The sequence below is a fragment of the Halichoerus grypus genome, chromosome 1 (genome assembly GCF_964656455.1).
Source record: "Halichoerus grypus chromosome 1, mHalGry1.hap1.1, whole genome shotgun sequence".
Classification (NCBI taxonomy): Eukaryota; Metazoa; Chordata; class Mammalia; order Carnivora; family Phocidae; genus Halichoerus; species Halichoerus grypus.
Window position 1 is genome coordinate 58,518,594 of NC_135712.1, and position 15,556 is coordinate 58,534,149.

At 38.4% G+C, this 15,556-nt stretch overlaps 1 protein-coding gene across 1 annotated transcript in view; it reads right to left on the bottom strand.

Moving 5' to 3' along the window:
- The window catches only part of CFAP44 (cilia and flagella associated protein 44), a 144,635-nt gene that overhangs the window by 100,161 nt on the left and 28,918 nt on the right, over positions 1-15,556 (bottom strand). The window contains exons 10-15 of the mRNA XM_036107180.2: positions 7,407-7,562; positions 6,951-6,998; positions 6,085-6,184; positions 5,450-5,544; positions 2,882-3,091; positions 2,140-2,250 (exon numbers count right to left, since the gene is read on the bottom strand). Of these exons, the coding sequence (XP_035963073.2) occupies positions 2,140-2,250; positions 2,882-3,091; positions 5,450-5,544; positions 6,085-6,184; positions 6,951-6,998; positions 7,407-7,562 (720 nt within the window). The remainder of the gene's footprint in view (positions 1-2,139; positions 2,251-2,881; positions 3,092-5,449; positions 5,545-6,084; positions 6,185-6,950; positions 6,999-7,406; positions 7,563-15,556) is intronic.

Below are 15,556 nucleotides of genomic sequence, written 5' to 3' on the forward strand. Positions count from 1 at the left end.
AAGTTTGGTGAACCAATGAAGGGCAGGGTAGTTAGAAGTAGGGAAGAGACTGGAATATTCTCAAGATTTTCTGGTTATAGCAACAGAGAGAACAGTGGTCCCAGAATAATGCAGGCAAAAGAACATGTCTTAGAGAAGCTCATGTGTTTCATTTAAACAGTTCAAAATTATCCCCAGAAATTCAAAAGACCACCAAATTCTGTTAATTCTACCTCCTACATAACTCTTGTCCACAGTCTTTCATACCCTGGTCTCATGTCTGGAACATAGCTGCCCAATAGATCCAGTGCCTCTCATCTGCCTCCCCTGTAACTTCACACTGCTGCCCAAAGTGATCATGGTAGTGACTGTGGCAGGCAGAATGATTCTGTATGCACGTGTGGTACACCCTTAGTGGAAACACAAATTATAAGGACAGAAGTTTAATGTATTCAGGAAGACAGGAGGTCTGATCATTGAGAACTGGCAGAAGTTAACAGCTATGGCTAGCTGGACAACTGAAGTATGCAGCATATCAGTTACACATGGTAATTTACCTTTTTTCTCCATCTTTATTGAACTATAACACTGTGTAAGTTAAAGTGTACTATGTGACGGTTTGATAATGCATACATTGTGAAATGAGGGTAATTTACTTTGACATTAGTAATTCCCAACTATAAGAAATATAAGCACTAATTGGCAGCACTGCCTGAAATAACTTTTGAATTATGTTGGGGGTTTTGGTCTCTTATGCCTATTTAGCTTATTTTGAAATAATCATTGATTCACAAGAAGTTGCCAAGATAGTATAGAAAGGAATCATGTACCCTTCACCCAGTTTCTCCCACGGGTTACCTCTTATGCAACAATATCAAAACCAGGAAATTGACATTAATACAGAACATGTGTATAATTCTATGTCATTTTATCACATGTGTAGATTCATGGAACCATTCACTGTAATCAGGATGCAAAACTATCCCATCACCATAAGGATCTTCCTCAAGATGCCCCTTCGTAATCACACCCATCACCTTCCCACCCACCATTTCTAACTTTTTTGGGTTTTTTACTTTGAATCTAGAGAAATGATTAAAGGATGCACATAATATCACCTGTTGTGTTCATGCTTTAACACACAGGTCCCTTTGAAGCTTTCATTTCCTTATCCTAAATCACCTGCACTTACCTTCTCTCCAACTACACATATCCTACCATTTCCTCAAGATTAAGGTAAAATAATACAAAATAACAACTTATGTTAACTTATCCCCTTCTTGATATTTCCCTGCTCTATATTCATAGTACATACTGTCTATCCTACTGATATTTTAGTCACCAATTCCCTTGTGAAAACTTGTATTGTTCTGTGATAGTTATTTAACTTCTAAAATATGTACATTTTTTTCTCTTTCAGAAGAGATTGTCTTGTACTGCTTATTGAATCCATCAGTGCCTAGCAAAGATGAAAACAATGAGTATTTTTTAAAATGTTTTTCTATATACTATATTGTTATAGCACTTTTCTTTAGAAGAGTTCAAAGTAGATAATAGATGTTACTTCCATACAGTTCAATCAGTATTACCCTAGAACCCAGGACAGCACCTGGTTTAGACATTAAATCAACATTCAGATGATGGAGTTATCCTATGCTCAAACTTAGGGAAATTAGAGGCATTAAATAAGATCAGTAACCAATACTGAATCACCAGCTGTTGTTAGGAAAGAGTCAGTGGAAGATTCAAAGAGAAAAATCGAGGTGGAACGGGGGTAGAAGCAAAGAGATAAAGATGAGGGCAAGGACATTCAGACCTTAGATAGAACTGAACTTCCGAATGTCAAAAGGACTGATAGACCCAAGTCAACACATTCTGACACGTGTATCTCAATAAAGTCACTAGGTTAAAGCAAAGCCTGATATAACCCAATGTTTTGGGAAGGGAATCATGACCAACGATTTAGAGAATGGAAGAGAGAGGAGGTAACAGTGTGATGTGGGGCTCCCCAGTGATGTTCTATTAGCCAAGCATCCCCAGCCCCTCACTGCAGGACCCAGGAGGGGTGCTAATAATTCCACCTGCTATTCTCGATCTTCCAGATCACTTCATTATGCTGTAATTGAGATTTAAACATGAAGACAAATAATAATTACTTACATGGGAGTTCGAAGACCACATTAACTGGCGAACAGGTCCAGGAGTAGTAATATATCCTATTGGCTTATAATCTTTTTCTACCTCAAAGAAGAAGACGGTTTGATCTTTACTCTAAGAAAAAGAGAAATACCCAACAAATATGGGGGTTTTTTTTTTACATCTATTCCATAGAGTACAGAGTAGCACTTACTAGGTATAGTATACCCACTGTATATCTATATCCACAATAATCATATATCCCAGATTTTTCTGGGAAAATTCTTATTTCCAATATTTGCTTCATTTCCCCCATGAGAACATTTGACAAACCAAGTGTTCCAGGATATGTTTCCGAAAGAAATGATCACCATACCTGTACATTGGTTAACTCACAAAAAATTCCACAAAGCATATGCTCACTTATTAATGCATTAAAAAATGTACAAGGTTATTCTCTTCACTTATGGCAATCCTATATAAGAACATACCTATGTGATAAAATATTGGTTATACATAAAACATGATCATAACACCCAGTTGAAAATTTCTATTCATTTAAAATAAGCATTAGAACTCAATTTGTAAGTAAATTTTGAAATGTCATGCACAGACTATACTGAAAGAATATGAACATAGAGAAACAAACTATGGGTTTTTCTTTAAAATGTACATCAGCAAATAAGTTATCATCGGGTAGGAAAATGAATAAGATAAGTTTAACCATGAAAGCTCAATAGGAAACAAAAGGAAATCTACCACTTACCCCTGTAGCTAGAATTTCTCCATCACGTTCATAAGCTAAAGCAGTGACACGAGCAGTATGGGGTTTGAAAACCTGTTTCAAATTAATATCTGCATCAGAAATTTTCTTCCGTCCTGCAAAAACTGTAAGCCCTTTGGGATCGTAAAGTTCAAGAATTCGAACCACCCCATCTTCGAATCCTACAATAATCTGTGCTCCGGTGTAGCTTACCTTAGAAAAAAATTAAATGCAACAAATCTGAAATTAGTTAAGAAAGTTGTACTACATAACATAACTCTGTATTTTATTTAGCCAAGTAATTTTTTTTATTATGTTCAGTTAGCCACTGTATAGTACATCATTAGTTTTTGATGTACTGTTCAATGATTCATTAGTTAGCCAAGTAATTTAACATTGACTGCTCATTGGTAATTCCTTATACCACTTTCTGGTAACCTCCATCTATTCTAGGATAGTTCCTTATCACTGCTGATGATGAGACAGGTAAGCAATGGCAATTCAAACACTGAAGAAGCAAACACTGGTGTAGTGTCTGTATACCATGTGCCAGGCACCTATCACCACCAACTCAAGGGTGAGCATAAACAGTTTGTCCCTGGTTTCACCGAATTTATGGTCTAGGGGGAGGACAGACATTAATCACAAAGATGAGTGTAAAATTATGAACCGAAATAAATGCTAAAGGAAAGAAACAATCTCTGAGGGCATATAACAAAGAAAGTTGACCTAGACTGAGGGCTTCCTTCAGGAAGAGATGGTGGAGTGGAGACCAGAAAGATGCTCAGAAATTAAGTTCAGGGAGATGGGAAAAGCACTCCTGGGAGAGGATATAGCTTGTGCAAAGGTTATGTGGCAGAAAAGAAGCTAAAGAGGGAGATAAGCAAGGCCCAGGTCACGAAGTGGCTTACATGTCACATTAAGATAATCTTCATTCCAAGAGCAGTGGAAAGCCATTGAAAGGTTTTAGTTGGGAGTTTGTGTACATGTGTGCTCGTGCGCACATGCACGTGCGTGTGTGTGTGTGTGTGTGTGTGGAGAGAGAGGGTGATATGATCAGATTTGCTATTTCGGAAAAATCATCTTAGCTGCAATGTGCAAAACAGAACTGAGATGGCCTAGAGAGGGTGCAGGGAGACCTTTGGGGAGACTTTTAAAGACATGGCTGCCTTACTCCAGGAGAGTGATTGTGGTCAATTAGTCTGAGGTGGTATCATGGACAGGAGGGATACAGGCATAGTTTAGAGAGAGTGATAACGGCCCTGTTTGGTGATGACTGAATACAGGGGAGAAGGGCAGAGGGAGGTGTCAAGGATGACTGAGACATTTATGGAGATAGGAAACTGTGAAAGGGAGCCAAGTGTCTGTGTGGTTTGTTGTTGCTATTATCGTTATGGAGGGGGACTGGTTGGAGGCCAGCAGAGTATCATGAATCTAGTCTTAGACAGGTTGGGTTTGAGGGTCCCTGGAGATCTCAAAATGAGGATGACACATAGTCTGCAGCTCAGAGAAGTCTGGGCTGGAGAAAGAAATCTAGCAGTGTCCAAATATACTAAATCTGCTGTCTTGGGAGGCATTCAGGAGAAAGGCAAGAGCCCTGATATTCTTTAGAGCAGAGTGATCATCGCTAAGGCAAGGCAGTTATGAGAGTCTTGGTAATAAAAAAACTGTACCCCATCCAACTCCAGTTGAAGGTTGTTCATTCAATAAATATTTGTTATGTGTCTAAATGTACTGTAGAGGCACTAGAGGCTCAAAGAAAAATAAAGTGTAGTTGTCACCCATGAAGAACTGTTATGAAGCAGAAGCCACATTAAGAGGCTATTAGGTAGGCACTCCTATTGACATCCGAGCTTAGCCCAGCCTTCAACCAGGTGCCAGACTGATGATAAAGAAGCCTTTACATGATTCCAGGCCCCAGATATGAAGCAGAGACAATCCACTGCTGTTGTCACCTGTCTGATTTCCCAATCCAGAGAGCATATGAGCAAAATAAAATGATTGCTGTTTTATGCCACTACATTTTGTAGTAGTTCATTACATAGCAATGGATAACTAGGACAACTCCCTATCTCTGCCTAATTTTTTTTCCATAGGTCTTATCATTACCTAACATATCACATATGTTACTTATTTTTCTTTATTGTCCATTCTGCCTCCTCCCACTAAAGTGTAAGATGCATGAGGGCAAGTATTTTTGTCTTTCTGTTCATCACTATATTCCCAGAAGCTAGAACAAGACCCAGCACATTGCAGGCATGCTGGAAATATAAATAGAAGGAATGAAATCACATTCAGATAGAGGATAGATACACAAAGTTGAGTAATTATTTTGTAACATGTAATGATTACTAACTTGCAAGTGGCATAAAAAATAGATTTTTATTAAAACAGGACCAAAACCACAAAAGCAAGATCATATGATTTCTATCACATTCTGAGTGAATAAACTAAGTTAAAATTTTTATTCTTCTCTAAAATCCAGAGTCATAAAATATATTTCTAACAAATAGCACTGATAGACCATATTTACCAACAGATTCCAGTAGAAGTTCATTATCATTAACTCACCAGTCGGGGTACCCAAGCAAGGGCAGTACCTCCTTGTTTGAATTTCATCTGAGCCAAAGGAGTTTTGCTAGCAAAATCATAGATTCGAACAGAGCCTACAGAAAGACAGTTTTAAAAGAAACAAGTTATATATATGGCATCTTTTAAAATAACCTTAGTTTGCTTAACATGTTGAGCATTATAACAAGAAATTTCATACATAAACTAATAATCTAAAAGGTTTTCTTTAGTCAAAAATTTACATGTATACCCTCAACCAGGTAATTTGTAGGCATGGATAATAAAGCAAACAACTGATGATTGACTGATGGATTAATTTCACCTTGCATAGCCCACAAAAGATTCACCGTGCATCAAGGAAGAAAGAAGGTGAAAAAATAAAATAGGAAAAGCATGAATGTGAATAATACCAAAATGAATGGCATTTTTGTAACTGACCGTATCCTTAATCTTTCACAATAACCAAGGCTGCTGTACTTTAGTTCCTCTCCCCTCCACAAAAACTCACCTCGCTTATATCAAGAGGCTTACCTTTTGGAAAAGTTCTCAAATGCTTTTCATCAAACACATAAAATTTTGTGTGGAAAACAAAACAAAAAAGACCAGATGTATTTTCATTTAGAGTTCCTACTCACAATCCAAGGCAGTAGTGGCCATGAGGTAAGTGAGGGGAGAGACTGCCAAGGCTTCGACAGCTCCAGAATGGAAGGAGAAGAGGCAGTCTGGATCTTGAGTCTGATAATAAAAAGAAATCCTATTAGATCTTAAAGTTAACATCATAAGTTAGATCATAAGTTAACATCAAATTAAGGTCAAGTTTTTAAAAAATATAAATAGAACCCTATAACACATGTATGATTTTATCTGAACAGAAATTTTTAAAGTATAATATGTTGGGGCGCCTGGGTGTATCAGTCAGTTAATCATCCGACTCTTAGTTTCTGCTCAGATCATAATCTCAGGGTGGTGAGATCAAGCCCCATGTCAGGCTCCGTGCTCAGCGGGGAGTCTACTTGAGATTCTCTCTCTACCTCTCCCCCCTACCCCTCCCCCATCTTTAAAATAATATAGATCTTTAAAAAAAAACAAAAACATAAAAGGCTAGAAAGAGTGCTGGACTTTGGAATTAGGAGGAATAGTACTGGCTTTGCACTTGAAGGCTTTCCTTTTCTTCACCAGTAAAATGAGGTGATGGCAACTGTCAGGGTAGCCATAAGGGTTGCAGGAGATAATATAAATGAAAATACCATAAGTTTATGACAACTGTAAAGCACTGGATAACGTTAGGCACAGTCACTGCCACTTTTCTGGTAAAGTTTGCTGAGATATCTCCTTTTTTTGTAAAATCAGAGAGAGAGAGAATAAATTCCCAGGACTAGGACATGTTGGACAAGTTTTTGATGGGAACAATGAACAAGTATGGAGAAAGATAAAGTATCTTTTAAAGAAGAATAACAGACTTTTGTTATAAAAATTATGGAAAACAAAATAGACAACTTACAATATTTGAAAAACTAAGGTCAAGCTTCCATATGGCTCCACTGGCATCCTAAAAAATTAAATACCTAATTATAGTTTATCATTTTTAATTTTTATCAAATGAAAAGAATTTTCTTCCTGTGATCTAGTTAAAGTAAAGGACAAACAGTAATACCAAAAGCTTACATGTGTTTTAAAGTATGATTGAAATTTAACAAAAGCAACTTCTATATATCTTAGAACACACAATAAATGAAACATTTCATAATACATATAGTCAGTTTAATATAATAAGAAAGCTAATTGGTTTTTTGCATATAAAATACAGGTCAACTAAATACCAAAATTCAGGTAGTCTTCCTTGACCTATCAATAGTACTCTTAATAGTAAAATGGACTTACAGGGACAATAAATTATGTTACTATTTTAATTTTATGTCTAGGTAACTTTAAAGAGCCAAGAGAGAACACAATTTACCTGAGCCAACCAAAAGTTACTTCCAATCTCGTTCATTTTTATCATAGAGAAGAGTTTGACTTTCTTGCCAACTTGAAGTTCATTAATGGGCTCGATCTCTAACAATCCAGTCTCATCAATAGAATCAGCAGTGTCTACTGTCTCAAAATCCCAGATCTTATAAAATAAGAAAATACTTTAATCAATCAGCAGTTACTGAATTTATATTTTCTATAAGAAAAGGCCCTGATTGATGGCAGAGGAGTAGGAGACCTTAGTTTCGTCTGGCTGCAGGAATTCAGCTAGATAGCTATCAAATCATTCTGAACATCTGTGAACTCAACAGATCTAAGAAAAGAATAGCTACAACTCTACAAATAGAAGAGCGACCACTTTCTGCAAGGTAGGAGGTGTGGAGAAGCAAATCCGAGGTGATGTATGGGAGGATAGACCATGGGGTGGGAGGAGGGATCTTCCATAAGCTGGCTAGCAGAAAGTGATATAGCAGCAGAGCACAAAATCAGAACTTTTAGAAGTCTGATCCGGTGAGGGACTCCCTGCCTGAAAGGTGATCAGGTGGTGAAGCAGGCAGAGTCTTAGGTGGGACAGTGTGGTCTCAGAATCCCCGGGGTCACAGGAAGACCTGCGGTGCTGGAGTGCAGCAGAGTTCCCAGGCATTGAAAGGGGGAAGCCAGCTGCTATCAGCAAGCCCAGGAGAGGGCTCTCAGCTTGGGGTTGCCATAAACCACAAACTGCGGCACATCTGGGCCACTGCTCTCTCAGTAGAGGCCCAACAAGCGGCAGAACCGGGGAGACCCCCCTTCCTCCCCTCAGAGGAGCAGCACGCGAGCATGCCAGAGGAGTCTGCAGGGTTTGGAGACTCAAACCGGGGTCACGTGCCTGAGATAGAAATGCTCAGTCACAGGCTGGGTGACCACGGAGTGTGGATGGAGACCAGGGAGACAGGAGTGATGGACTGCTTTTCTCTGGGCTCACTGAGGAGTGGGACCTGAGCTCTCAGCTCTGGGGCTGGAGACTGGGAAGCCACCATGTTCATTCTCATCCTCTAAAGCTGCGTGGAAAGCCTTCAGGGAACAAAAGCCACACAGAACAATCCAGAGTAGCTACTTACTTAACCTGGCCCCCTGCCAAGGGTGGTACAATTCAGGCTGGGGCAAAGACACCCAAGAATCAGCTCTGTTCTCTTCACCTGCCTGATCACATTCTTTTTTTTCTTCTTTTATTAATCTTTTTCTTTTTGTTAGTCTTTTTTAATTTTCATCTTTACAGTTACATTCCAACCTTTCAATGTATTTAATTTTATTATTTTTGTATATATATGTTTTTCTTCCTTTAAATTTTGAGATATAGTTTCTTCTAACAGACCAATATGCACCCAAAATCTAGTGTATGGCTCTGTTCTATTCACCAGCCTGATCATATCTCCCCCTCCCCCCATCTCAGGTCTCTTCTGATTTGTTTAGTGTATATTTCTCTGGGGCCATTGTTGCCCTTTAAGTATTTTGTTCTTTCATTCATCTATTCTTCTCTGGACAAAATGACAAAATGGAAAAACTCACTTCAAAAAAGAGAACAAGAGGCAGTACTGACTGCCAGGGAACTAATCAATATGGACATTAGTAAGATGTCGGAACTAGAGTTCAGAATGATTATAAAGATACTAGCTGGGTTTGAAAAAAGCATAGGAGACACTAGAGAATCCCTTTCTGGAGAAATAAAAGAACTAAAATCTAACCAAGTCAAAATCAAAAAAGCTATTAATGAGGTACAATCAAAAATGGAGGCTCCAACTGCTAGGAAAAAATGAGCCAGAAGAGAGAATTAGTGATATAGAAGACAAAATGATGGAGAATAAAGAAGCTAAGAAAAAGATAAACAGCTACTGGATCATGAGGGGAGAATTCGAGAGATAAGGGATACCATAAAGCAAAACAATATTAAAATAATTGGGTTCCCAGAAGAAGAGGAAAGAGAGAGAGAGGCAAAAGGTATATTGGAGCAAATTATAATGGAGAACTTCCCTAATCTGGGGAAGGAAACAGGCATTCAAGTCCAGGAGGCACAAAGAACCCCACTCAAAAAAAAAAAAAAATCAATAAAAATAGGTCAACACCTCAACATACAATAGTAAAACTTGCAAATCTTAGAGACAAAGAGAAAATCCTAAAAGGAGCTTGGGACAAGAAGTCCATAACCTACAAGGGTAGAAATATTAGACTGGCAGCAGACCTATCCACAGAGACCTGGCAGGCCAGAAAGGACTGGCATGATATATTCATAAATGAGAAAAATATGCAACCAAGAATATTTTATCCAGCTAGGATGTCATTCAAAATAGGAGGAGAGATTAAAAAGCTTCCAGGACAAACAGAAACTAAAAGAATTTGTGATCACTAAACCAGTCATGCAAGAAATATTAAAAGGGATCCTTTAAGTGAAGAGAGCCCAAAAGTCACACAGATCAGAAAGGTACAGAGACAGCATACAGAAACAGTGACTTTACAGGTAATACAATGGCACTAAATTCATAGCTTTCAATAGTTACTCTGAATGTAAATGCACTAATTGTCCCAATGAAAAGACATAGGGTATCAGATTGGATAAAAAAGCAAGCCTCATTGATAAGCTGTCTTGAAGAGACTCACTTTAGACCCAAAGACACCTCCAGATTTAAAGTGAAGGGGCAGAAAACTATTTATCATGCCATTGGGTATCAAAAGAAAGCTGGGGTGACAATCCATATATCAGACAAATTAGATTTTAAACCAAAGACTGTAAAAAGAGATGAGGAAGAACACTATATCATAATTAAAGAGTCTATCCAACAAGAATATCCAACAATTGTAAATATTTATGCCCTTAACATGGGTGCAGCCAATTATATAAGCCAATTACTAACAAAAATTAAAGAAACACATCAATAATAATACAATAATAGTAAGGGACTTTACACCCCACTCACTACAATGGACAGATCATCTAAGCAGAAGATCAACAAGGAAACAAGGGCTTTGAATGACACACTGGACCAGATGGACTTCACAGGTATATTCAGAGCATTCCATCCTAAAGCAACATAATACACATTCTTCTCAAGTAGTCATGGAACATACTCCAGAACAGATCACATACTGGGTCACAAATCAGGTCTCAACTAGTACCAAAAGACTGGGATCATTCCTTGCCTATTTGTGGACCACAATGCTTTGAAACTGGAACTCAATCACAAGAGGAAATTTGGAAAGAACTCAAATACATGGAGGCTAAAGAGCATCCTACTAAAAAATGAATGGGTCAACCAGGAAATGAAAGAAGAATTTAGGGACACCTGGGTGGCTCAGTCAGTTGGGCGTCTGCCTTCAGCTTAGGTCATGGTCGCAGGGTCCTGGGATCGAGCCCCACGTCAGACTCCCTGCTCAGTGAGGAGCCTGCTTCTCACTCTCTACCCTGCTCTTGCTCTTGTGCGCTCTCTCTCTCTCACTCTCTGTCAAAATAAATAAAAATCTACAAAAAAAAAAAAAGAATTTAAAAAATTCATGGAAACAAATGAAAATGAAAATACAAGTGTTCAAAATCTTTGGGATGCAGCAAAGGCAGTCCTAAGAGGAAAGTATATAGCAATATAAACCTTTCTCAAGAAATAAGAAAGGTCTCAAATATATAACCTAACTTTACATCTAAAGGAGCTGGAGAAAGAACAGCAAATAAAACCTAAACCCAGCAGGAGAAGAGAATTAATAAAGATTAGAGGAGAAATCAATGAAATATAAACCAAAAGAACAATAGAACAGATCAATGAAACTAGGAGCTCGTTCTTTGAATTAATAAAACTTATAAACCCCTGGCCAGACTTATCAGAAATAAAAGAGAAAGGACCAAAATAAATAAAATCATGAATGAAAAAGGAGAGATCACAACCAACACTGAAGAAATACAAACAATCATAAGAACATATTATGAGCAACCATATGCCAACAAATTAGGCAATCTGGAAGAAATGGATGCATTCCTAGAGCCATATAAACTACCAAAACTGAAACAGGAAGAAATAGAAAACCTGAACAGACCCACAACCAGCAAGGAAATTGAAGTAGTAATCAAAAATCTCCCAACAAACAAAGAGTCCAGGGCCAGATGGCTTCCCAGGGGCATTCCACAAAATATTTAAAGAATTAATACCTAGGGCGCCTGGGTGGCTCAGTCATTAAGCGTCTGCCTTCGGCTCAGGTCATGATCTCAGGGTCCTGGGATCGAGTCCCACATTGGGTTCCCTGCTTGGCAGGAAGCCTGCTTCTCCCTCTCCCACTCCCCCGCTTGTGTTCCTGCTCTCGCTATCTCTGTCTCTGTCAAATAAATAAAATCTTTAAAAAAAAAAAAAAAAGAATTAATACCTATTCTTCTGAAGCAGTTTCAAAAAAATAGAAATGGAAGGAAAACTTCCAAACTCTTTCTATGAGGCCAGCATTACCTTGATCCCAAAACCAAAGACCCCACCAAAAGAGAATTATAGACCAGTATCCCTGATGAACATGGATGTCAAAATTCTCACCAAAGTACTAGCCAATAGAATCCAACAGTACATTAAAAGGATTATTCACCACAACCAAGTGGGATTTATCCCTGGGCTGCAAGGGTGGTTCAATGCCTGCAAATCAATGTGATACACTACATTAATAAAAGAAGAAGAACCATATGATCCTCTCAATAGATGCAGAAAAAGCATTTGACCAAGTACAGCATCCTTTCTTTTTTCTTTTAAAGAATTTATTTATTGTCAGAGAGAGAGAGAGAGCATAAGCAGGGGGAGCAGGAGGCAGAGGAAGAAGCAGCCTCCCCCACTGAGCAGGGAGCCCAGTGCAGGACTCAATCCCAGGACCCTATGGTCACAACCTGAGCCAAAGACAGACACTTAACCGACTGAGCCACCCAGGTATCCCTAGAGCCTCCTTTCTTAAAACTCTTCACAGTGTGGGGTAGAGGGAACATACCTCAATATCATAAAAGCTATATACAAAAAGCCTACAGCAAATATTATTCTCAATTAGGAAAAACTGAGAGCTTTTCCCCCAAGGTCAGGAACACAGCAGGGATGTCCACTATCACTACTGCTGTTGAACATAGTACTAGAAGTCCTAGCCACAGCAATCAGACAACAAAAAGAAATAAAAAGCATCTGCATCAGCAAAGTAGTCAAATTTTCACTCTTTGCAGATGACATGATACTCTATTTGGAAAATCCAAAAGACTCCACCCCAAAATTGCTAGAACTCATACAGGAATTCAGCAAAGTGGCAGGATATAAAATCAATGCACGGAAATCAGTGGCATTTCTATACACAAACAATGAGACAGAAGAAAGCGAAAGTAAGGAGTCGATTCCATTTACAATTGCACCCAAAACCATAAGATACCTAGGAATAAACCTAATCAAAGAGGCAAAGGATTTGTACTCAAAAACCTATAGAACACTCATGAAAGAAATTGAGGAAGACACAAAGAAATGGAAAAACGTTCCATGCTCATGGACTGGAAGAACAAATATTGTGAAAATGTCTATGCTACCTAGAGCAATCTATATATTCAATGCAATCCCTATCAAAATACCATCAATATTTTTCACAGAGCTGGAACAAATAATCCTAAAATTTGTATGGAACCAGAAAAGACCCTGAATAGCCAAAGGAATGTTGAAAAAAGAAAAAAGAAAAAACCAAAGCTGGTGGTATCACAATTCCGGACTTCAAGCTCTATTACAAAGGTGTAATCATCAAGACAGTATGGTACTGGCACAAAAACAGACACATAGATCAATGGAACAGAATAGAGAACCCAGAAATGGACCCTCAACTCTATGGTTAACTAATCTTTGATAAAGCAGGAAAAAATATCCAGTGGAAAAAAGACAGTCTCTTCAACAAATGGTGTTGGGAAAATTGGACAGCCACCTGCAGAAGAATGAAAGTGGACCATTTCCTTACACCATACACAAAAATAGACTCAAAATGGGTGAAAGACCTAAATGTGAGACAGGAATCCATCAAAATCCTAAAGGAGAACATAGGCAGCAACCTCTTTGCCCTTGGCCGCAGCAACTTCTTGCTAGACATGTCTTCAAAGGCAAGGGAAACAAAGGCAAAAATGAACTATTGGGACTTCATCCAGATAAAAAGCTTTTGCACAGCAAAGGAAACAGTCAAGAAAACAAAAAGACAACCTACAGAATGGGAAAAGATATTTACAAACGTCTTATCAGATAAAGGGCTAGTATCCAAGATCTATAAAGAACTTATCAAACTCAACACAAAGAATAATCCAATCAAGAAATGTGCAGAAGGCATGAATAGACATTTCTCCAAAGAATACTATAAATGGCCAAGACACATGAAAAAATGCTCAACGTCACTCAGCATTAGGGAAATACAAATCAAAACCACAATGAGATACTACCTCACACCAGTCAGAATGGCTAAAATTAACAAGTCAAGAAATGAAAGATGTTGGCGAGGATGCAGAGAAAGAGGAACCCTCATACACTGTTGGTGGGAAGGCAAGCTGGTGCAGCCACTCTGGAAAACAGTATGAAGGTTCCTCAAAAAGTTGAAAATAGACCTAGCAATTGCACTACTGGGTACTTACCCAAAGATACAAATGCAGTGATCTGAAGGGGCATCGGCACCCCAATGTTTATACAGCAATGTCCACAATGTCCACATCAATGTCCAAACTATGGAAGGAGCCCAGATGTCCATTGACAGATGAATGAATAAAGAATATGTGGTATATATATAAAATGGAATGCTACTCAGCCATCAAAAAAATGAAATCTTGCCATTTGCAATGATGTGGATAGAGCTAGAGGGTATTATGCTAAGCAAAATAAGTCAATCAGAGAAAGACATGTATCATACGATCTCACTCATATGTGGAATTTAAGAAACAAAACAGGATCATATGGGAAAAGAGAAAGAAAATAAAACAAGATGAAACCAGAGAGGGAAATAAATCATAAGAGACTCTTAATCATAGGAAACAACTTGAGGGTTGCTGGAGGGGAGGGGGGTCACGGGATGGGGTAGCTGGGTGATGGACATTAATGTGATGTGATGTAATGAGCACTGGCTATTATATAAGACTGATGAATCACTGATCTCTACCTCTGAAATTAATAATACATTAGATGTTAATTGAATTGAATTAAAAATTTAAAAAATTGAGAAAAAAGAAAGAAAAGGCCCTGATTTTTTTTTCCAAAAGTCATTCTTCTTGCTTCATGCAAATTAGCAAGTAGGTGTAATGAGAACACCAGCCAAAATGTGACCCCTGGGATATTGCTCCCAACTGGAGCATAATAAATTATCATAGTGTCTTCTGTATATATGGAGATTAGTGAGAGAATACAGCCTGAATAAGAATTCTAATTTGCCCAATGTAAACTTTATGTCAAGGTATCTCTTAGGTCTTTCTGCATATAAAGTGGCCCTAAGGAGTAAATGTTCCTGTTATTTGGCGAGACATTATAATGAGCCCTGTTTTGAATTTACCAGTGGGCCCCTGGAAAGGGGAAATAGGCCTTTTAATGATTCAAGCACAATCTTCATTATCAGGAGAAAATGGATGTAGATGATGTCTTCACAAGAAAATGGTTCTCATTATTGATTTAGATTATACCATTCAGTTAAGGATTATTGTTCTGGGACAGGAGAGCAGAATGCTATGGAAGCATGAGGGAGCAGAGGTTCACCTCAGGAGGAAGAGAGATTGAGAAGGACTTCCTCTGTGAAGTACCAAAGCCTACCCTGAATGGATCTATTGATACACCCCACCCTGTTAACCTAGACTCGATAACTCAGCCTTTGGGAAAGTAACTTTCAAAGAGGATTCATGTTGTCACCTAGGGCTAGCCTCATGGGGGAGAGGCCCAAATCCTAGGGTAGAACTAACTCCTGGGAGTTGGGGTAGGTTTTTCCCAAAGGGTTAGATGTAGAGATTTACTGTGTAAAAGACTAAAGAGATTAGGATGAAATTTTTAAAAGAAGCCAGTTTAGAAATTAGTGGTGTTCATGAAGGGACACTCTGAAGTATTTGACTTCTTTTCTCTTGAGGTTTCCTTCCAGTTGGTATTTTGACATTTTGGGTGACATATATCTTGG